The sequence below is a fragment of the Salmo salar genome, chromosome ssa06, assembly GCF_905237065.1.
Source record: "Salmo salar chromosome ssa06, Ssal_v3.1, whole genome shotgun sequence".
Classification (NCBI taxonomy): Eukaryota; Metazoa; Chordata; class Actinopteri; order Salmoniformes; family Salmonidae; genus Salmo; species Salmo salar.
The window spans coordinates 23,964,996-23,987,228 of NC_059447.1; the positions used below are offsets into that span (position 1 = coordinate 23,964,996).

At 42.3% G+C, this 22,233-nt stretch overlaps 1 protein-coding gene across 1 annotated transcript; it reads left to right on the plus strand.

The window, feature by feature from the left end:
• Positions 1–458: 458 nt before the first annotated feature.
• On the plus strand, positions 459–21,608 carry cacng5b (calcium channel, voltage-dependent, gamma subunit 5b). The gene is made up of 6 exons (XM_014203079.2): positions 459–823; positions 16,938–17,204; positions 17,854–17,940; positions 19,122–19,262; positions 19,498–19,643; positions 20,116–21,608. Exons 2-6 carry the CDS (start codon positions 17,009–17,011, stop codon positions 20,374–20,376), a joined length of 831 nt encoding a protein of 276 aa, XP_014058554.2. The 5' UTR covers positions 459–823; positions 16,938–17,008; the 3' UTR covers positions 20,377–21,608.
• The last annotated feature ends 625 nt before the right edge of the window (positions 21,609–22,233 follow it).

A 22,233-nucleotide genomic window follows, 5' to 3' on the forward strand; every position in this document is an offset into this window, starting at 1 on the left:
AAAGGCACAGTGATTATGATGCCTTTGTATCAGCTGTTTTGCTGGGGCTTATTTTGTATTTTTTCACTAGTGAGAAGTTATTTTCTGCTCACTCTATCAGAAATGTGTGACATGTTTTCACAAGATAAGAGGACATGTTTCAGATGTATTTTTAGGATACTTTGAGGAATTGCACATTTGGGCCATAAATAACATATACGATCTCTCTCAGGCAATCTAGGGAAATCCAGAGGTAGACTTATTATTTCATTATTGATGATCTCAAAATGTTCTAAATATACAGTAAGCCATATGTGCATCTATCATTGGTGACTGGACTCCTTTAGGGGGTGATATTGACGGCACCTTCCTCGGGAAAAAGTGTAATACTGTATGTAACCTGATGAAATAGTTTGTTTTGGTCTCTCTCTCTCTCTCTCTCTCTCTCTCTCTCTCTCTCTCTCTCTCTTGTAGCCTCCGCATTCAGCATTCCGTGCAGCGTGGTGATGATATCAATTACCATGGCACAAAGCATCTGAGTTGAGCTGAAGCATCTGAGTTGAGCTGAGCAGGACAGCTAGGTGCTGGTGCGGTCTGCGGATATGTCCGTCGTCAGCAGTGAGTGAGTGAGGTCGCCTGCTAAATCCGAGGAGCTCTGGAGGAAGCGCACCTTCATGCCAAGAAGTGAGTGGCTACGGTGTGCACGTCCGTCCGTCTTGTCTATTTACCAAGCGGCTCTCCAACACTTTTTGTTACTGTCTGTGAGGGGTGCAGATGAAGACACACATAGGAGGGAGAACTACTGAGAGAGAACCCAGACTCATCCTACGCACACAGATCTGAGGTACGCAATCTGATGTAATACCGACATTATTTGGTCCCGTAAGGAATTTAAATTGGACATTTTTATTTCCCAAAGAGTTGCGTTTTGTATGACCTTCGCATTTTAATTTAAGAGGGGATATTTGGATTGAATCGGGAGTTAAAATTGATATCTGTAGTCACAGTAAATTGTTTGAATGAAGATGAGTGATTAGACCCCAATGTAAGAAACATGTTTTCGTACTACAGCGCAGGGCACTTTGCCTCTGTTTTTACTGGTAATTTCAGGTCCGTGGATAGGTCCCATGCATGCAGCGGTCTCTCCGGTTCAAAGAAATGTCACTTCACTAAACCATTCAACTTGTAGCTGTAATACAAAGTGACGTGAACAATAGTTAACTCTGCAAATTATTTACTTTATCTCACCAAAGAGCTAGATTGGACAATGTATTGTTCTGTTTTCTTTCATCACTGTTTCTGATCGATATCTTTTCGCGGATCAGAGCAATGGAAAGTTGTTTTCGTTCGGGCACACTGTCCCTCTCCCTCTGTCAGAGAAAGAGAGAGAGAAAGAGGAGAGAGAAAGATGAGAGAGAAAGAGAGATAGAAAGAGGAGAGATAGAGAAAGAGGAGAGAGAGAGAACGAGAGAGAGAAAGAGAGAGAGAGAAAGATAATGGGTCTGGGCGGGAAATTATAGAGAATCGCGCGCTACTGTCACCTTTGAATGAACTGCACGATAGAGAGCCGATGAAATGACGGTGTCGCCGCAGACAATCCGTTTCTAGACTACCTGCAATGTCCTCTGCAAGTCGACAACACCGTAATGACAAATGCCATCCTCTAAAGTTGGTTAGTTTGAATCCTCGAGCCGACAAGGTGAAAAATCTGTCGCCCCTTGAGCTAGGCACGTAACCCTAATTGCACCTGTAAACTGCTCTAGATAAGAGCATCTGCTAAAATGATTATTGAAAACGAATTCAACCCTGATTGAAAGGATCAGTGGTGTCTGAATTCTCGAATGTTTTATAGCATCTGCATTCTGCAGCCTGTAGCCATATAGCATATTAGTGTGATGGAATCTGTATTGAGGAAGTGTGTCCACATCTTTGGTAAATTATTTAAAATACTTCATTTGAATTTATATTTTGCCCATTTAGCTAATTAATTAAGTCTGGATTGCACAGATATGTTTTGGGAGACTGCCAATAAAATTATTCAAATATGCCAAGAGAGACAAAGATAATAAGCACATTTTTTACAAAACAACACCTTAAAAGGGTTGCTTTTACTGTTGCAAAAATGCTCTGCAGTTTCGACAAGTCCATTTTATTTCTCTGTAGTACATTTTGTTCATCTGTAGACCTAAATCCTCTAAGGCTGGACATTTCCCAGTAAACTGGCTGTGGTCCCATGTACTATAAACTGGTCTATAAATCCCCCTACAAACCCCAGTCACAGTGAAGCCCACCATGGATAGGTTTATGAGTTAAGAGACTAAAAGAATGGGACTCTGGAGAAATGTGCAGCTATCAGCCGTTTACAGCAGGTTGCAAGTCTTATATAAATAGATACACGTCAATACGTAGCCTAGAAACAGAACATCACAACCATAGAGCTGAAGTATAGGCTACTATCAGTCAACACAGTGTCATATATTCATTCAATCAGGGGGAGTACTAGGATGGTCTTGATTGTAACTAACTGACAGGACGTGCTTCAGTCACTTCTGTCGTGTCTTCCGGGGCACCATTAAACTGAAGACATGTTTATCAATTAACTCCCTGTAATTATTATCACGCGATTAAACTGATTAATCGTTTAATTGTAATTAACTAGGAGATCGGGGCACCAAGGAAAATATTCAGATTACAAAGTTATAATTTTCCTAATATAACTTTTCTATATTATAACATTATATATTATATTCTATTATAGTATAGGCCGATTATCATCTGGTTTAAATGGTGTATTTTACCTCGCGTCCAGTCTCATTCCAAACGTCGTAAATTGTTGTATCTGCACGAATCCAGCCTTTACTAAAGTCATCCATACATCAAATGTCTTAAAATCATTTATTTACTAAACTAAGTAATTCACAGAAAGCATACAAACAGTAGTTATCGTCACAAAGAATTGGTAGAGTAATGTGCCCTAGTGGGCTAAACAGGCATGGCTGGTGTCTTGTTAAACAAAGGGTCATAAAGGGCAGCTGAGGAGGCACACAGAGTTCATTAATATTAACAATTGATATGCTAACCCTTTGCACATGAACGCTCACTCATTCGGGAACAATTGCAATCAATATATATTTACGCTCAGTGTGTCGTCGGGATCCTTGTTGGAGAGTCGTTCTGTTGGAGAGCTCTCTCTCTCTCTCTCTCGGTTAGAATGGATCTTTCAAAGCGACATTCATTAAAGCGACATTCGTTTCGTTGGTCTTCGCGTTCAATGATATAATTTACTTAGCTGCAGACTAATAATTAATATCAAAGACTTGTTCTTATTCTGTCGGTCTCGATAGTCTAAAAGTTTAACCACGTGGTATAGGTAACTTTCAGTAGAAGAATTGGGTGGTCAAACCTTGGCTCTCTCTTCTGAGGTAAGCTGGTCTGGAGAAATTAAATCAGGGTGGGGGTTTTATACGTGAACATAGAAGAGGCTTGTCACATGACGCCTGGTCCTGTCTGTGTCCCTGGGGGCGTGCCGATGACTGATTTAATCTTTGACCAGAAAATACATTCTATCACATTAACATCAGTACATAGCATCTCAATGTATTACAAATAGCTTTATCCTTATTAATACATTTTATACAACCATTTAGATGCAAGTCCCATAGCTGAGGCTATTATATAAACAGTATTATGGTAATATGGCTATATTGTCTCTTCTGAGTATCACAAAATTGTACCAAGCGGACCAGTTCTTAGCTGGATTCTTCACCAATCTTTTATACCTTCTCCAGAACATAAATGTCGTTCAGTTCCCCAATTCTGTGAGTTGGAAGAATTTCCTGTGTCTCTCTATGGGCCATGTCGCAGGAGATTCTCCTGCCACAGGGCCTGGGTGGGGGGAGGTAGGTTGGGGGATGGTGCAAGGGGGAGGGGGTCAACTGTCCTCCCTGTACTCAAAGAGGGCAACGTCATGACACTTCTAACCATCCAGTTGTATAACAGGTTGGGTGTAGGTCTGATGACACACTTGTAACATAGAGGATGCTTATGTGCCAGGCAATATGAATTGCTGGGCATATACAGTAGGACAGGCCTTTTTCACAAGTTGAGATGTTTTGTAGCCGTCACAGTTGTCTCTTTTGTTGAGAGTATGCCCCTCTGATGTTTTTACCTCCTCCCTTTTACCAGTGATGATGTCATGAACACGATCACGGGTCCATAAAATGTTCTTACTCATTCCCTCAACAATCACCTTGGTGTTAATTGGGGGATTTTCATACCCAGTATGACACAGATCATTTGTTTTAATAAGTCACACTAAAGTGAAAACATGTCTAAATTTGACTTTTGACTCACTGCCTGGTGTGAGTGAGTGACAGGGTTTTGAATGTAAATAGAAGACTGTCTCTGTATTCAGTCTCACTTCAGTCTGCCATGGTGAATGTTTCCTGTCAGAGTTCAGAGGCTATAGGTAATGAAATAGTAGAATCAGATTATAACTAGTAGATGTCTGTGTGTGTGTGTGTGTGTGTGTGTGTGTGTGTGTGTGTGTGTGTGTGTGTGTGTGTGTGTGTGTGTGTGTGTGTGTGTGTGTGTGTGTGTGTGTGTGCGTGTGCGTGTGCGTGTGCCTGTCTGTATAAGTTTGCGTGGATGTGTGTGTAAGTTTGTGTGCGTGGATGTGTGTGTGCTTGTTTATGCATTCGAGTGAGATGTACAGAGATATACAGATGCATGTACAGTACCAGTCAAAAGTTGACATGCCTACTCATTCAAGGGTTTTTCTTTATTTTCACTATTTTCTACATTGTAGAATAGTAGTGAAGACATCAAAATTATGAAATAACACATATGGAATCATGTAGTAACCAAAAAAGTGTTAAACAAATCAAAATATATTTTTATTTGAGATTCTTCAAAGTAGCCACCCTTTGCCTTGATGACAGCTTTGCACACTCTTGGCATTCTCTCAACCAGCTTCATAACGTAGTCACCAGCAATGCATTTCAATTAACAGTTGTGTCTTGTTAAAAGTAATTTGTGGAATTTCTTTTCTTAATACATTTGAGCCAATCAGTTGTGTTGTGACAAGGAATGGTATACAGAAGATAGCCCAATTTGGTAAAGACCAAGTCCATATTATGGCAAGAACAGCTCAAATAAGCAAAGATAAATGTCAGTCCATCATTACTTTAAGACATGAAGGTCAGTCAATCCGGAAAATTTCAAGAACATTGATAGTTTCTTCAAGTGCAGTCGCAAAAACCATCAAGCGCTATGATGAAACTGTCTCTCATGAGGACCGCCACAGGAAAGGAAGACCCAGAGTTACTTCTGCTGCAGAGGATAAGTTCATTAGAGTTACCAGCCTCAGAAATTGCAGCCCCAAAAAATACTTCACAGAGTTCAAGTAACAGACACATCTCAACATCAACTGTTCAGAGGAGACTGCGTGAATCAGGCCTTCATGGTCGAATTGCTGCAAAGAAACCACTACTAAAATACACCAATAATAAGAAGAGACTTGCTTGGGCCAAGAAACACAAGCAATGGACATTAGACCGGAGTCCAAATTTGAGATCTTTGGTTTTAACCGCCGTGTCTTTGTGAGACGCAGAATAGGTGAACGGATAATCACCGCATGTGTAGTTCCCACCGTGAAACATGGAGGAGTAGGTGTGATGGTGTGCGGGTGCTTTACCGGTGACACTGTCAGTGATTTATTTAGAATTCAAGGCACACTTAACCAGCATGGCTACCACAGCATTCTGCAGCGATACGCCATCCCATCTGGTTTGCACTTAGTGGGACTATCATTTGTTTTTCAACAGGACGATGACCCAACACACCTCCAGGCTGTGTAAGGGCTATTTGACCAAGAAGGAGAGTGATGGAGTGCTGCATCAGATGACCTGGCCTCCACAACCACCCAACTTTAACCCAAATGAGATGGTCTGGGATGAGTTGGACCACAGAGTGATGGAAAAGCAGCCAACAAGTGCTCAGCATATGTGGGAACTCCTTCAAGACTGTTGGAAAAGCATTCCAGGTGAAGCTGGTTGAGAGAATGCCAAGAGTGTGCAAAGCTGTCATCAAAGCAAAGGGTAGCTACTTTGAAGAATATAAAATATAAAATTATTAACACTTTTTTGGTTACTACATGATTCCATATCTGTTATTTCATAGTTTTGATATTCACTATTATTCTACAATGTATAAAATAGTAAAAATAAAGAAAACCCTTGACTGCTACTGTACATGCATCTGTATATCAGTGTGCAGTAGGTGTGTGCATGCTTACATGTGACCTAACATAAACCGTTCCCATCCAACCATCCAAGACATTCAAGTCCTTATTTGAAGATAAATTCAAGCCATGCTGAGACATCATCGTGCTTTAGATTGGCAATCTTGAACATCCAGCTGACTGATAGTTGCATTTGGCTGGGATTTAGCTGTGATGCCATCAAAATGAGACAATAGATTGATTTGTAGCACTTTGACATTTCATGATGGCTAGGATTTAGACTCCTAATCTCCCTGTTCGGGTTGGAATTGTTTAAACAGCACAGTGAGCACACCCAGAAACATGAATCAGAGACAGGAAACAGGGATGAGAGAGAGAGGAGAGGGGGGAGAGAGAAAGAGTGGGGGGTGAGAGAGAGAGAGTGGGGGTGAGAGAGAGAGAGAGAGAGAGACAGAGAGAGGGGGGAGAGGGGGGGGAAGAGAGAGAGAGGGGGAGAGAGAGAGAGGAGGAGAGAGAGCGGGGGGGGGGGAGAGAGCCATGTGGACTGGGACAGCAACCCTCCAGATTGACCACTAATCCCCTATTTTCCCTTTGTCAAAGAGACTGTCTCTCTCTATCTCTCTCTCTCTGTCTCTCTCTCTCTCTCTCTCTCTCTGAGAAGATACAATTAGAGTTGGATAAATATAGATAACCTTGCATTTTTTTACAAGGATGAAATTCCAGATCTAAAACCTTGATTTTGGACCAAATTACCTGAATGGACTATTACTACCAAGGACTATCAAGAACAAACTTCTAACAAACCAAAACCTGCAGGAGAAACACAAGTGAACCTGGAAATACCATCCAACACATAACTGAATGAGTATTGTTCAGTCTGAACCTACTACTGAAGCCAAAAAGTAAAAGACAATTATCTCCAGGTAATGTTGTTATATAAAGCTTAATAAATAAATAATACTAAACTACCAAGCTGCTAGGACAGAACTGACCTGGTTGCAACTTCAAGTGAGAGGTGTGAAAATCCTTGAGCCAAACAATGGCAGGATAATTTCAAAGAGAGAGCACAGCAGGAAATGCTCTCTCTCTGTGACAACTCCCCAGCACTGATCACACCCAGGTCCCAGATCTGCACTGCTCCTCCATCATTGAGAGGGGTAAAGTCACAGAACTGGACAGAGACATGGTGGTGCTCAGAGACCCCCCCCCCAACAACACCCAGAGGGCAGAAGGACGAGATGGACAGCTGTCTGAGAGAGCTGACTGCTCTACGGACTGAGGTGAGAGAACTTAAAAAGGCACACATGGCACTGAAGGAGAAGGTTAGAAACCTGAGGTGTGACAGAGAGCTTCTCTCCCCCAGAGAAGCCAGTCGAACAGCCCACCTCAGACCACAACCTCAACACCACAATGGGACAGACAACACAGGACCCACCAACCCAACAGACCCCACTCCCTCCTAACAACCCCCCTGTCAGCTCCCCTGATAGCTACCTTGGAAACCCCCACACATCCACTGTGGACACACAACGCCAGAGATTGTGCTCCTCATTCACTCAAATGGCAAATACATTTAAGAGGATAAACTTTTTCCCAAAGTGGCTAAACGCTGATGCCCAAACACTAGGCATGCCCTGGAGATGTTGTCAGAGGACAGACTAGGGTCCCCCAGCCACATCATAATTCACACGGACATAAATGACCTGAGGGCCCAGCAGTGAAGGGCGGCCACAGCACTCAAGGGAGTGATTGAAAAAGCTTCTTCCACTTTCTCCAACGCACAAGTGGTTCCACCCTGCTACCACAAAAATACTTACACCCTGCCACCATACAGCGGGTGAATGCAAGCATTAAGCAAGACTGTGCCTCAAAACCTAATGTCTACCTGGCCCACCACTCCAACCTGGACTTGAACAGCCTTTACGACCAGGTCCACCTCTACAAGGCAGCAGTCCCAACCCTCATCCATAGCCTCAGCACCTTACACAGGAGCAACAGAACAACGGACACCCCGCCCAGACCTGCAAGACCCGCTCCTGAAGGACCTGCACCGAGAGAAACCATACCAAGAGGACCTACACCCAGACCACAGCATCACCAGCCACACCCCAACCAGTTAAGACCACCCCAAGCAAACCCTGGCCACACCCTATATAGGCATCCCATATCAGACCTATGCCCCTTCTGCCCACCCCATGCCCCCCGCCCCTGCGGCAAGGACGTCAACATGACAGCAGGACATATGCCCAGGCCGTGAGCAGAGCAACAGGCCCAACCCCCACTATTACACCCGCCCAAGCCCCATCCTGGGACCTAAGAAGTATGTATCAGATGCTCAACATGCTCTATTCACACCTGCTGTGATGGTCCGGGCCTGAACCACACAAAAACAACACTAGACGCTATGTATCACAAAGCTTTTAATATCTCATCCTGGATTATACAAGGTCTGAGGTCATCTGCCTTTGGCCTAAAGAGCAGGAACCCAGACTTCATCAAAGAAATTGGAAATAAAGACATTGTCATCCTACAAGAAACATGGTATAAAGGAGACGGACCCACTGGTTGCTGTCTAGGTTACAGAGAGCTGGTAGTCCCATCCACCAAACTACCAAGTGTGAAACAGGGAAGAGACTCGGGGGCATGCTAATTTGGTATAGAGCAGACCTAAATTAGTCAAAACAGGCTAGAAATGAATGAGGAAATGATATCTACAGAGAAAAATATCCTTGTATGCTACCTATATCCCGCCAATAGAATCCCCATACTTTAACGATGACAGCTTCTCCATCCTAGAGGGGGAGATCAACCATTTCCAGGCCCAGGGACATTTCCAGGCCCATGGACACTAGTCTGTGGCGACCTAAATGCCAGAACTGGACAAGAACCTGACACCCTCAGAACACAGGGCGACAAACACCTATCTGGAGGTGACAGCATTCCCTCCCCCATATGCCCCCCTAGACACAACTACGACAACATAACCAAATCACAACTCCTGCAGCTCTGTTGGACACTGGGTATGTAGGCTTTGAGGGGACTACTACGGTAGGTACAACTATAGCTCATCTCTTGGCGGTAGTACTGTAGACTACTTTATCACTGACCTCAACCCAGAGTCTCTTAGAGCATTCAGAGTCAGTCCACTGACACCTCTTTCAGATCAGAGCTATGCTCAATCATGAGGCATCAAAGCCAAAGGAACTGAATAATATTAAGAAATGCTATACATTTTTTACATTTTAGTCATTTAGCAGACACTCTTATCCAGAGCGACTTACAGTAGTGAATGCATACATTTCATTTCATACATTTTATCCATTTTTTTTCTGTGCTGGCCCCCCGTGGGAATCGAACCCACAACCCTGGCGTAGCAAACACCATGCTCTACCAACTGAGCTACAGGGAAGATGGAAGGAAGGTAGTGTGGTAATCTGTCAAAAAAAACTATTAGGCAACAACAAATTCAATTCCTTCTAGACAATTTCCTGGACAAAATGTTTCACTGTAATATTGAAGGTGTTAACTTGGCAGTAGAAAACCTAAAACAACAACACAAGTTATCTATTCAAAATGGAGATGTATGTGTAACATCCGTCGTTCAAGGTAGATGTTGAGTTCATCATCTTTTATTTTAAAGGTGAACCAGCAAAAAAAACAATAAACACAACGAACGAAAAGCTTCGTAATGCAAAATACATGCAACCAAACAAAGACAAGATCCCACAACTGACTGTGGGAAAAAGGGCTGCCTAAGTATGATTCCCAATCAGACACAACGATAGACAGCTGCCTCTGATTGGAAACCATACTAGGCCAATCAAAGGAAAAACCAACATAGAATTACAACACATAGAATGCCCACCCTATGTCACACCCTGACCTAACCAAACAGAGAAAAAACGTCTCTCTCAGGTCAGGATCGTGACAGTATGGATAAACCACGTCTCCAATATTTTTGGCTCTATAACAAAGAACAAAGAACAAACAGCAAAAACATATATACATGATCAAATACAAATCTCAGAATCAACTATTAAAGACTACCAGAACCCTCTGGATTCTCCAATTACATTGAATGAACTACAGGACAAAATACAAACCCTCCAACCCAAAAAGGCATGTGGGGTTGATGGTATCCTAAATGAAATGATAAAATATACAGACCACAAATTCAAATTGGCTATACTTAAACTCTTTAACATCATCCTCAGCTCTGGCATATTCCCCAATATTTGGAACCAAGGACTGATCATCCCAATCCACAAAAGTGGAGACACATTTGACCCCAATAACTACCATGGGATATGCATCAACAGCAACCTTGAGAAAATCCTCTGCATTATCATTAACAGCAGACTCATACATTTCCTCAGTGAAAACAATATACTGAGCAAATGTCAAATTGGCTTTTTACCAAATTACCGTACATCAGACCACGTATTCACCCTGCACACCCTAATTGAGAAACAAACAAACAAAAACAAAGGCAAAGTCTTCTCGTTGTTTTTTTGACAGATTATGGCTCTGATGTTTAGGCATTATAAAATCCATGTACACAAACAACAAGTGTGCGGTTAAAATAGGTAAAAAATACACATTTCTTTCCACAGGGATTGAGGTTAAGCCCCACCCTCTTCAACATCAACAAATTGGCGAGGGCACTAGAACAGACTGCAGCACACGGCCTCACCCTACTAGAATCTGAAGTCAAATGTCTACTGTTTGCTGATGATCTGGTGCTTCTGTCCCCAGCCAAGGAGGGCTTACAACAGCACCTAGATCTTCTGCACAAATTATGTCAGACCTGGGCCCTGACAGTAAATCTCAATAAGACAAAAATAATGGTGCTCCAAAAAAGGTCCAGTTGCCAGGACCACGAATACAAATTTCATCTAGACACGATGCATACCTCAGCCTAAACATCAGCGCCACAGGTAACTTCCACAAAGCGGTGAACTATCTGAGAGACAAGGCATGAAGGGCCTTCTATGCCATCAAAAGGAACATAAAATTGGACATACCAATTAGGATCTGGCTAAAAATACTTGAATCAGTTATAGAACCCATTGCCCTTAATGGTTCTGAGGCCTGAGGTCCGCTTACCAACCTAGAATTCACAAAATGGGACAAACACCTAATTTAAGCCTAGGTGTCCCGCTAGCGGGACAACTTCCGGTGAAACTGGAGGGCACGCAATTCAAATAATTTATAAAAATTATGGATATTAAACATTTAGGTACATATAAGTGTCTTATATCGTTTGAAAGCTTAAATTCTTGTTAATCTAACTGCACTGTCTGATTTACAGTAGCTATTACAGCGAAAACATGCCATGCGATTGTTTGAGGACGGCGCCCCACATCAAAATATTTTTCCACTGGCACAGGTTTCATAAATTCACAAATAGCGATTAAATATTCACTTACTTTTTGAAAATCTTCCTCTGATTTGTCATCCAAAGGGTCCAAGCTATAACATGTAGTGTCATTTTGTTAGATAAAATCATTTTTTATATCCCAAAAAGTCTGTTCAGTTGGCGCCATCGATTTCAGTAATCCACTCGATCAACATGCAGAGAAAGGAATCCAAAAATCTATCCCTAAACTTTGTCAAAATACATTTCTATTTACTCCTCAGATACGCTAAAATGTAATCAAACTAGAATATTTCTTACAGAAAGAAGTATGTTCAATAGGAAACCGATTTTAGCAGTTACGTCCTGTCTTCATGGCGTGCGCAAACATGAATTTCCAAGACTGTGTCCTTCTACTAAGAATGTTATTTCTTATTCATTTTTGAAGTTACAAGCTTGAACATAGACTGCTGACACCCTGTGAAAGCCATTGGAATTTAATTTTGCAAGGTAGAATAACAGTTTAACTAGGAACGACTAGGTGTATCAATTGCTTATGGTATTTCCACCATATCTTTGTTTTCCACTTTTACACAAACAGTGTTTTAGCGGGCCTGAGCAACAGGCAGTTTACTTTGGGCACGTCATTCAGGCGGAAATTGAGAAAAAAAAGGGGCCTATCCCTAAGAAGTTATAGAACCCATTGCCCTTTATGGTTCTGAGGCCTGAGGTCCGCTTACCAACCTAGAGTTCACAAAATGGGACAAACAACTAATTGAGACTCTGCATGCAGAATTCTCCATAAATATCCTCTGTGTACAATGTGAAACACCAAATAATGCACGCAGAGCAGAATTTACCCGATACCCGCTAATTATCAAAATCCATAAAAGAGGCGTTAAATTTCTCCAAACCCCTAAGGAGAAGCAATTCCCTAACCTTCCATAACAAAGATATCACCTACAGAGAAATGAACCTGGAGAAGAGCCCCCTAATCAAGCTGGTTCTGAAGCTCTGTTCACAAACACAAACAGAGCCCCAGGACAGCAACACAACTAGATCCAACCAAATCATTGGAAAAGTAAAAGATGATTACTTGACACATTGGAAAGAATTTATAAAAAACAGGAACAAACTAGAATGCTATTTGGCCCTAAACAGAGAGTACACAGTGGCAGAATACCTGACCACTGTGACTGACCTAAAATTAAGGAAAGATTTGACTTTGTACAGACTCAGTGAGAATAGCCTTGCTATTGAGAAAGGCCGCCGAATGCAGACCTGACTCTCAAGAGAAGACAGGCTATGTGCACACTGCCCACTAAATGAGGTAGAAACTGAGCTACACTTCCTAACCTCCTACCAAATGTATGACCATATTAGAGACACATATTTCCCTCAGATTACACAGACCCACAAAGAATTTGAAAACAAATACAATTTTGATAAACTCCCATATCTACTGGGTGAAATACCACAGTGTGCAATCACAGCAGCAAGATGTGTGACCTGTTGCCACAAGGAAAGGGCAACCAGTGAAGAACAAACACCATTGTAAATACAACCCATATTTATGTTGATTTATTTTCCCTCTTGTACTTTAACTATTTGCACATCATTACAACACTGTATGTAGCCATAATATGACATTTCAAATGTCTTTATTCTTTTGGAACTTTTGAGAGTGTAATGTTTACTAATAATTTTTATTGTTTATTTCACTTTTGTTTATTACCTACTTCACTTGCTTTGGCAATGTTAACATATGTTTCCCATGTCAATAAAGCCCCATGAATTGAAATTAAATTGAGACAGAGCGAGACTAAGAGAGAGAGACTAAGAGAGAGAGAGAGACTAAGAGAGAGAGAGACTAAGAGAGAGAGAGACTAAGAGAGAGAGAGACTAAGAGAGAGAGACTAAGAGAGAGAGAGACTAAGAGAGAGAGAGACTAAGAGAGAGAGACTAAGAGAGAGAGACTAAGAGAGAGAGAGAGAGAGACTAAGAGAGAGAGACTAAGAGAGAGAGAGAGAGAGAGACTAAGAGAGAGAGACTAAGAGAGAGAGACTAAGAGAGAGAGAGAGAGAGACTAAGAGAGAGAGACTAAGAGAGAGAGACTAAGAGAGAGAGAGAGAGAGAGAGACTAAGAGAGAGAGACTAAGAGAGAGAGACTAAGAGAGAGAGAGAGAGAGAGAGACTAAGAGAGAGAGAGACTAAGAGAGAGAGACTAAGAGAGAGAGACTAAGAGAGAGAGAGAGAGAGAGAGACTAAGAGAGAGAGACTAAGAGAGAGAGACTAAGAGACTAAGAGAGAGAGAGACTAAGAGAGAGAGACTAAGAGAGAGAGAGAGACTAAGAGAGAGAGAGACTAAGAGAGAGAGAGACTAAGAGAGAGAGAGAGAGAGACTAAGAGAGAGAGACTAAGAGAGAGAGACTAAGAGAGAGAGAGAGAGAGAGAGACTAAGAGAGAGAGACTAAGAGAGAGAGACAAGAGACTAAGAGAGAGAGAGACTAAGAGAGAGAGACTAAGAGAGAGAGAGAGACTAAGAGAGAGAGAGACTAAGAGAGAGAGAGACTAAGAGAGAGAGAGAGAGACTAAGAGAGAGAGAGAGACTAAGAGAGAGAGAGACTAAGAGAGAGAGAGACTAAGAGAGAGAGACTAAGAGAGAGAGAGACTAAGAGAGAGAGACTAAGAGAGAGAGAGACTAAGAGAGAGAGAGACTAAGAGAGAGAGAGACTAAGAGAGAGAGACTAAGAGAGAGAGAGACTGAGGGACATCCCATGACCTTGAAGTATTTACATTGTATATAACTGACAGTAATATATCGTGGAAACATCATCATGTTCATGTTGTTGTTTATTTATTAGCCTTTCTTTCTTTGTCTTTTTATAATCTTCTTTTTATATAATTAAATGTAGCGACCTGAAGATTCCACAATACAACAGCAGTAGTGTTGTACATGTAGAAATTATTATTATATATTATTATTATTATTATTATTATTATTACTACTGAAATGAACTGGATTTCATTATCCTCATTGCATTGTACTGTATTTACTGAAATGTTGTACCACTATACTGCTTTGGCAATATCTACAAATTGTATTTCATGCCAATAAAGCGATCTGAATTTGAATTTGACAGAGACAGAGAGAGAGAGAGAGAGAGAGACAGAGAGATAGAGACTGAAAGAGAGAGAGAGACTGAGAGTTAGAGTGAGATAAAGAGACAGAGAGAGAGACTTACAGAGAGAGAGAGACCGAGCGAGAGACTGAGAGACTGAGATAGAGAGAGATACTGAAAGAGAGAGAGACTGCGAGAGAGAGTGAGATAAAGAGACAGAGAGAGAGACTTACAGAGACTGAGAGACTGAGATAGAGAGAGATACTGAAAGAGAGAGAGACTGCGAGAGAGAGATCCAACCAAATTATGAGAAAACAAAAAGAAAATGACTTGACACATCGGAAAGAATTAACAAAAAAACTGAGCAAACTAGAATTCTATTTGGCCACAATGGCAGAATACCTGACCACTGTGACTGACCCAAAATTAAGGAACGCTTTGACTATGTACAGACTCAGTGAGCATAGCCTTGCTATTGAGAGAAGCCGCCGTAGGCAGACCTGGCTCTCAAGAGAAGACAGGCTATATGCCCACTGCCCACACAATGAGGTGATAACTGAGCTACACTTCCTAACCTCCTACCAAATGTATGACCATATTAGAGACATGTATTTCCCACAGATTATACAGACCACAAAGAATTTGAAAACAAATACAATTTTGATAAACTCCCATATCTATTGGGTGAAATATCAGTGTGTCATCACAGCAAAAGATTTGGGACCTGTTGCCACAAGAAAAGAGCAACCAGTGAATAACAAACACCATTGGTAATACAACCCATATTTATGTTTATTTATTATCCATTTTGTACTTTAACTATTTGCACATCATTATAACGCTGTACATAGCCATAATATGACATTTGAAATGTGTCTATTCCTTTGAATTTTTTTATTGATTATTTTGCTTTTGTTTATTATCTTTTTCACTTTGGGAGAGAGCAAGAGAGGGGCGCAGTGGTCTAAGACAGTGGATCTCAGTACAAGTAGGCGTCACTGCAGTACTTGTTTCAAATCCAGGCTGTGTCACATCCGGCTGTGGTTAGGAGTCCCATAGGGTGGTGCACAACCCAGTCATTGTCCTGGGTAGGCCGTCATTGTAAATAAGAATTTGTTCTTAACTGACTTGCCTAGTTAAAAAAAGGTTACGTTTAAAAAAAATTGAGACAGAGGGAGTACCTGTTCTGAAAGAATATGAATCACAGAGATCATCTGCTTTCATATTTTTCATTTATCCCTCTCTATTTTGTCACTTTGTCCAATTTTTATTCCAAAATCTCCTCAATTACCACCTTTCTCTCTCTCTCACACACACTCACACACACACCAATCCTGTAAGCATGTCCTCCTTCAGCGCTTGATGTTCCTCCAACACTCTAACGCCTGCCAGCACGCCCACACCTCCCACACAGTCATTTATATCCCCTCTCAAGTCCAGGGGAATTCACCACAATGAGCCTACAGCTGTGTTTTAAATCAGGACATTAAGTCTATTCACTGAGAAACATCTTCAGTCTACCTTTGAAATGTCTATTCAAACACCTCATAGCACCCAGCCACGCATTCTCCCACTGTTTCTTTCTTGTGTGGCTGTAAGGTGTTGCTCTTCATGCTTTATCAGTAATTGGCCTGTAGATTCATCCACGTGTCCTCACAGCCACAGAGCAGAGAGAGAGAGAACTGAAAGGATAGTATTAGAACATCAGCACAGGGTCGGGCGGCTGTGTTTGTGTCATGCTGCTGTCAGCGAGCTAGCTCTCTCTCTTTCTCTCTTTCTCTCCAGAGTGAATAGAAGTTCCGTTACGCCTGCAGCCGCCCATCTTCTTTTCATGGCAGCTGAACGCCATCTCCTCTGTCTGTCTGTCTGTCTGTCTGTCTGTCTGTCTGTCTGTCTGTCTGTCTGTCTGTCTGTCTGTCTGTCTGTCTGTCTGTCTGTCTGTCTGTCTGTCTCGTCTGTCTCTGTCTCTGTCTCTGTCTCTGTCTCTCTCTCTCTCTCTCTGTCTGAGTGACACAGGGCAGTATGACATGTATCTCTGTCTGAGAGATCTAGCAGCATTGTGCCGTTATACATCATCTACCAATCGTACAGAAGAGCATGCCAGTCAATTGTGTGTCTGTTCCTTTTATGGTCCTTTGCACCCTAAGTGTGTTCACTACCAGTAGGTCTCTCTGCTTGTGCCACCAACTACATCCGTGTCACCCCAATAACAGTAACAACCCTCTACTTCTCCCCACAGATCTGACCTCTCACCTCTAACCTCTGACCCAGTGCCCCCTGCTGGTGCGGACCACCTCTGATCCTACCGTGATGAGCGTGTGCGGCAGGAAGGCTCTGGCATTGCTGAGCAGCGTTTTTGCGGTCAGCGGGCTGGGGCTTCTGGGAGTTGCGGTCTCTACAGACTACTGGCTGTACCTGGAGGAGGGGGTCATCCTGCCCCTGAACCAGACCACTGACATCAGGACCTCCCTGCACTCTGGACTCTGGAGAGTCTGCTTCCTGGCAGGTCACTACCATCTCCAGCTGATCCTGGATCAGACCAATTGAGACCAATTCTAGGTGTACACCCTTAGAAAAAAAGGTTACAAAAGTGTTATTTGGCTGTCCCCATAGGAGAGCCCTTTTTGGTTCCAGGTGGAACTATTTTGGGTTCCATGTAGAACCCTCTGTGGAAAGGGATCTACATGGAACTCAAAAGGGTTTTACCTGGAACCAAAAAGGGTTTCTCAAAGGGTTCTTCTATGGGGACAGTCGAAGAACACTTTTAGGTATCTAGATAGCACCTTTTTTTCTAAGAGTGTAACTATTAGAGAGATGAAATCAGATCTGACCCTGTGTCAGTGGTAAGGGACATGTTTGTTCTTCTTTCTCACTGTCTGGTTGTTTTGGGGAATGAGAGGGAGAATGTTGCATTTCCTCATTTGCCGTGAAAGGTGACAGAGCAAGAGCGGTGTTTGTCAGACCCGAAAGTCGGTCTTCTCACAAAATCGTCTGTAGCGTCCGAATGGTTCGGCCTACAGTGGTTCGGCCTACAGTTTAGCCTAACTATTATGACCCCTCTATGGAAAGTCTCTCCCTGTCAAAATAAAGGTTAAATAATAACCTCTACAATCTCTTTATAGGCTCTCTATAATCCCTCTCTTCTTCTCTTCCAGGTGAAGAGGCAGGTCGCTGTTTCACCATAGAGTACATCATGCCCATGAACTTACAGCTGACCTCTGAGTCCACAGTCAGTGTACTTAGTAAGTTATGTTTCTCTAATTTTCCTTCTCTCTGTCTCTGTCTCGCTCTCTCTCTCTCTCAATCTTTATTGGGTGGTTGCCTCTGTTGCCAAAGCAATGTATACATAATTGAACAATATGCTTGAGCAACAATAATAATATATATCAACTTTTGGGCCAGTTGCTCTAAAGGGTCACTGCCTCTCTTCTCGATGTACAGCGTTTGATTGAATAGACCCTGTCTGTGTGTTAGTAGATGAAGCACTCTGTGGTTCAGAGTGAGTGGGTGGTTGTAATACTGCCAATGCATTCAGGACAAATAAGGACAAGTGACACAATGTATCAACATATGGCACCCTCTTGTGGTTACTTAGCTGAACAGTGTTTCTACCTGAATAGCTGAAGCGGTGAGAGGGAGCAGTGTACCATTAAGAAGCTGTATGTGCATTGGAAGAACTATTACTGAGGTGTTCTGAGTTCCTGTTCGATGAATGGAATGATAATATCAGTCATGGCTTGTAACCAGCGTTCTAAAGTGAAGAAATGGAAGAACAGACTGAATGCGAGAGATAATATATTCACTCTTGGGTGGCAAGAGACTTGAGTAAAATGGTGCTTCTTCATCATCAGTATATAAGCTTTCACATCACCAATTAAGGCTCAAATGCTTAAACGTAATAACAGTTTTATTGAAATTTGTTTTCCTCCTAGCGTGTCTGAATGACGACCTCTTTACTATTCAAGTCTCTTTCCAATTGCCCCGAGTCCAGTCTGCCCATACAGAATAAAATGAGTCATCAGAACTCCCACCGTCTCTGGGTCTCCACCCTGCTGACTCCTCTCTGCTTCAGAATACTTATTAGGTAATAACTCTGAGGAGTCACACTGAGGGACTTTGACTCATTAGGTTTTGGTTGATGCCTGTTGAAAGCTCTCTGGTAGACAGGAAGATTGTTTGGACCCTCTATGTTCAGAGTTTGAGATGAAAGTAGAGTATAAGAGTTTGTAGATGAAAGTAGAGTATAAGAGTTTGTAGATGAAAGTAGAGTATAAGAGTTTGTAGATGAAAGTAGAGTATAAGAGTTTGAATATGAAAGTAGAGTATAAGAGTTTGTAGATGAGCATAGCTATATGTGTCTGTGAAATTCTGTTTCTGTCTCTCTCTCTCTCTCTCTCTCTCTCTCTCTCTCTCTCTCTCTCAGAGATGATTCGTTCAGCCACTCCGTTTCCTCTGGTCAGTCTGTTCTTCATGTTCATCGGCTTTGTGCTCAACAACATCGGACACGTCCGACCTCATCGCACCATCCTGGCCTTTGTCTCCGGAATCTTCTTCATCCTCTCAGGTACTCTTCTAATCTTCCATCTCTTCCTCCTCACCTCCTTCTCTTTCTCCTCTTCTTCCCTACTTCTCCTCCTCCTTGTTTTCTGCCATCTCTGCTTCAGCTACAGAATGTGACGGTGTCTATCTCGCTTTAACACGATCACTATCAGACTTTGAAGGTTTGTTTAATCTCTCTTTTGCCTCCCCCTCTCTCTTTCTGTTATCTCCCCCTCCTCTTCCCTCTCTTTCTCTGTCAGGTCTGGCTCTGGTGGTAGGTCTCGTGCTGTATATATCCAGTATTAATGACGAGATGTTGAACAGGACTAAGAGCAGTGAGTCCTACTTCAGCTACCGGTACGGCTGGTCCTTCGCCTTCGCTGCCATCTCCTTTCTGCTCACTGAGGTACTTCAAAATTCAAAAGGCACTCGCACATCTGAGCTATCTTTGTTGCAGGTGCATGGTGACAGTTGAATAAGATGAGAAAAAATAAGAAACATGCACTCACTGAGGTACAACATTTGTTGTAGAAAGAATCTACATTGTATGATAGTTCACTACCAAAGAATATGTTTTTTTATTGTCACATACACTGGATTGGTGAGGTGAAATACTACAGCCATAGTAGTAGAGCAGCCCTGGAGCAAATTAGAGTTAAGTGCCTTGCATTTCACCTTGTAGGCTCGGGTATTCGAACCAGCAACCTTACGGTTACGGCCCAACACTCTAACCACACCACAGACCTGTCGTCTGCTGGTGTGGTACCCTCTCTTCTGGGTCTTCTGGGTCTTCTGGCTCTCTATACTACAGAGTGCAGTGTCCTCTAACCTTTATCATCTCCTGTCTGTCTGTCTCTCTCTGTCTCTCTCCCCTCCAGAGTGCGGGCGTCATGTCCGTCTACCTGTTCATGAAGCGCTACACAGCCGAGGAAATGTACCAGCGCCACCACCCTGGCTTCTACCGGCCGCGCCTCAGTAACTGCTCTGACCACTCCGGTCAGTTCTTACACCCGGAGACCTGGGCACGCGGACGCAGCCCCTCGGACATCTCCAGCGAAACCTCGCTCCAGATGAGCGCCAGCTACCCGGCCCTGCTCAAGTGCCCCGACTACGACCAGGTCTCCTCCTCACCCTGCTGAAGGGGTCATCAGGTCAGGGCAGGTCGCCGAGGGTCAAGGGTGAGAAGTCATAGGTGATGTTGCTTTTAGATACTGATCTAAGGTCAGCTTTCTTTTGTCTTTTTTAAGTTATCTGGAATCTGTGGAGGGTTGCTGGAAAGTTGCTGGGTGTGGCTAGAACCTCCCGCCTGGTTAGTTTACTGGGAGATCAGTCCCAGTAGATATACAGGGAAGCCTCTGTCTCTTTATTTTGTTGTTGTTCATTCCCATTGTGACGCTGTGTCCTGCACCTTGTTTGAAAACCTCTACCAGCCATGATTGCTGCTGAGGCAACAGTTGATGCCGCTGTGCCACATCTTACCTACAGATGGCAGCAAAGTGCAGAGTTCTTTCAGGAGTATTCACTTCTCACGTATTTTCTATTATATCAGGATACTGCCACTGCTTAGTTAACTTGACGAGGACCAAAATAACATTTACACAAATGTTTGAACGGGAACGATACATGTCACTATGTTAAAGCGGCAATCAGCAGTTGAAACACTAACATTGCGAACTCCCCACCCGTTTCAGTAAAAAGCTGAGGGATGGGGCTGGAGAAATGTAACTACTCTCAAATTCATAGACAGAGCTATGGATGCAAGGACTGGCCATCCATGATATCTAAATTATAGTTACTATGTTTTGAAGGTATATAGTGTTTGTTTACAAACATTGGAGTGAAACAAGCTTTTATTTTGGTTTCTGATGGTTACGACAGTTGAACTAAGCACATGAGGCATTTGTAATATTATAACATCATATTCTTAAGTCCAAAAATGGATGAAGCAACTGCATATTCCACCTTTAAATGTGTATGTGTAATATGTTAAATTGTGTAGTTTGCTTCATGTTGGAGTTTTTAAATGGACCTGTCCCTGCTGGCTCACGGATCTGCCAACATTACGTTTTCATGTTATGGAATCTCCCCCCAAACAAAGCTTTGTTTATGTATCATGTAAAAATGAATTATTTGAAAAGTAATTGGTATTTATTCGTAGACAGATTTTTTTACACATGCATATGTTTAACTGTTGTACATTGTATGAATATAGCAAACCATTGTAAAACAAGTCAAATATGTAGTTGCTGCTTAAAATGATTAATTCTGAGTGTCAGCTTCATGCCTTCGGCATAGCAACTGTTGCATACAAACTGTACTGTACAATATCTGGAGAATATCTAAATGTGGGAAATAAATAGACTTTGCGAAATCTTTTTAATGACATTGCCTGTGGATGGAATGGAATTTCATTCATTAACTCCAGTTTGAAGATATTGATGTTCTGAGAACTAACGCAGCAGGAGAATTAATGACGGTTAGGAAAAGGGTTAGTTAGAGCTAAAATGCTAGTTGTCAACAACTGCTATCCCCAACGTGACAACTAGATGGCGCTGTAATGGTAGCCACAACCTATAAACCATCAGTCTGGACAAACCATCTGTATCATAACACTGATTAATGGATTGGATTTAAATTTTGCTTCCATATATTGTAATGTCACATCAATACACTGGGAGTCAGTGTTTCATCACTTACGCTATGAAGCAGACAGAATCCCTTCAGGTCAGAAGGGTATAGAATCAGGACTTAAACACCCATCTGCCCACTATGTTACCGAAGAACTCGGTCCCCCTCTTTCAAATCATTTATTTGCACACCTTATCTAGACACTGCGTATCTATTTATTGGCCAATTAAGGGGGGAACTCATGTTACTCTGACCTTATCTATGTCTGTTTGCTGATCAATAAAGGGTTTCACATAGACTTTAACCGTCAGTAAAGGGTTTCTCGCTCTGTAGACTTTTCCCACCACTCCATATTGACCATCTGTCTC

Excerpts from the sequence above, each read along its gene's own strand:
- cacng5b (XM_014203079.2), top strand. The coding sequence starts at position 17,009 with ATGAGCGTGTGCGGCAGGAAGGCTCTGGCATTGCTGAGCAGCGTTTTT. Across the intron at positions 17,205-17,853 it reads GAGAGTCTGCTTCCTGGCAG|GTGAAGAGGCAGGTCGCTGT; the intron begins GTCACTACCATC and ends CTTCTCTTCCAG. Across the intron at positions 19,263-19,497 it reads AATCTTCTTCATCCTCTCAG|GTCTGGCTCTGGTGGTAGGT; the intron begins GTACTCTTCTAA and ends TTTCTCTGTCAG.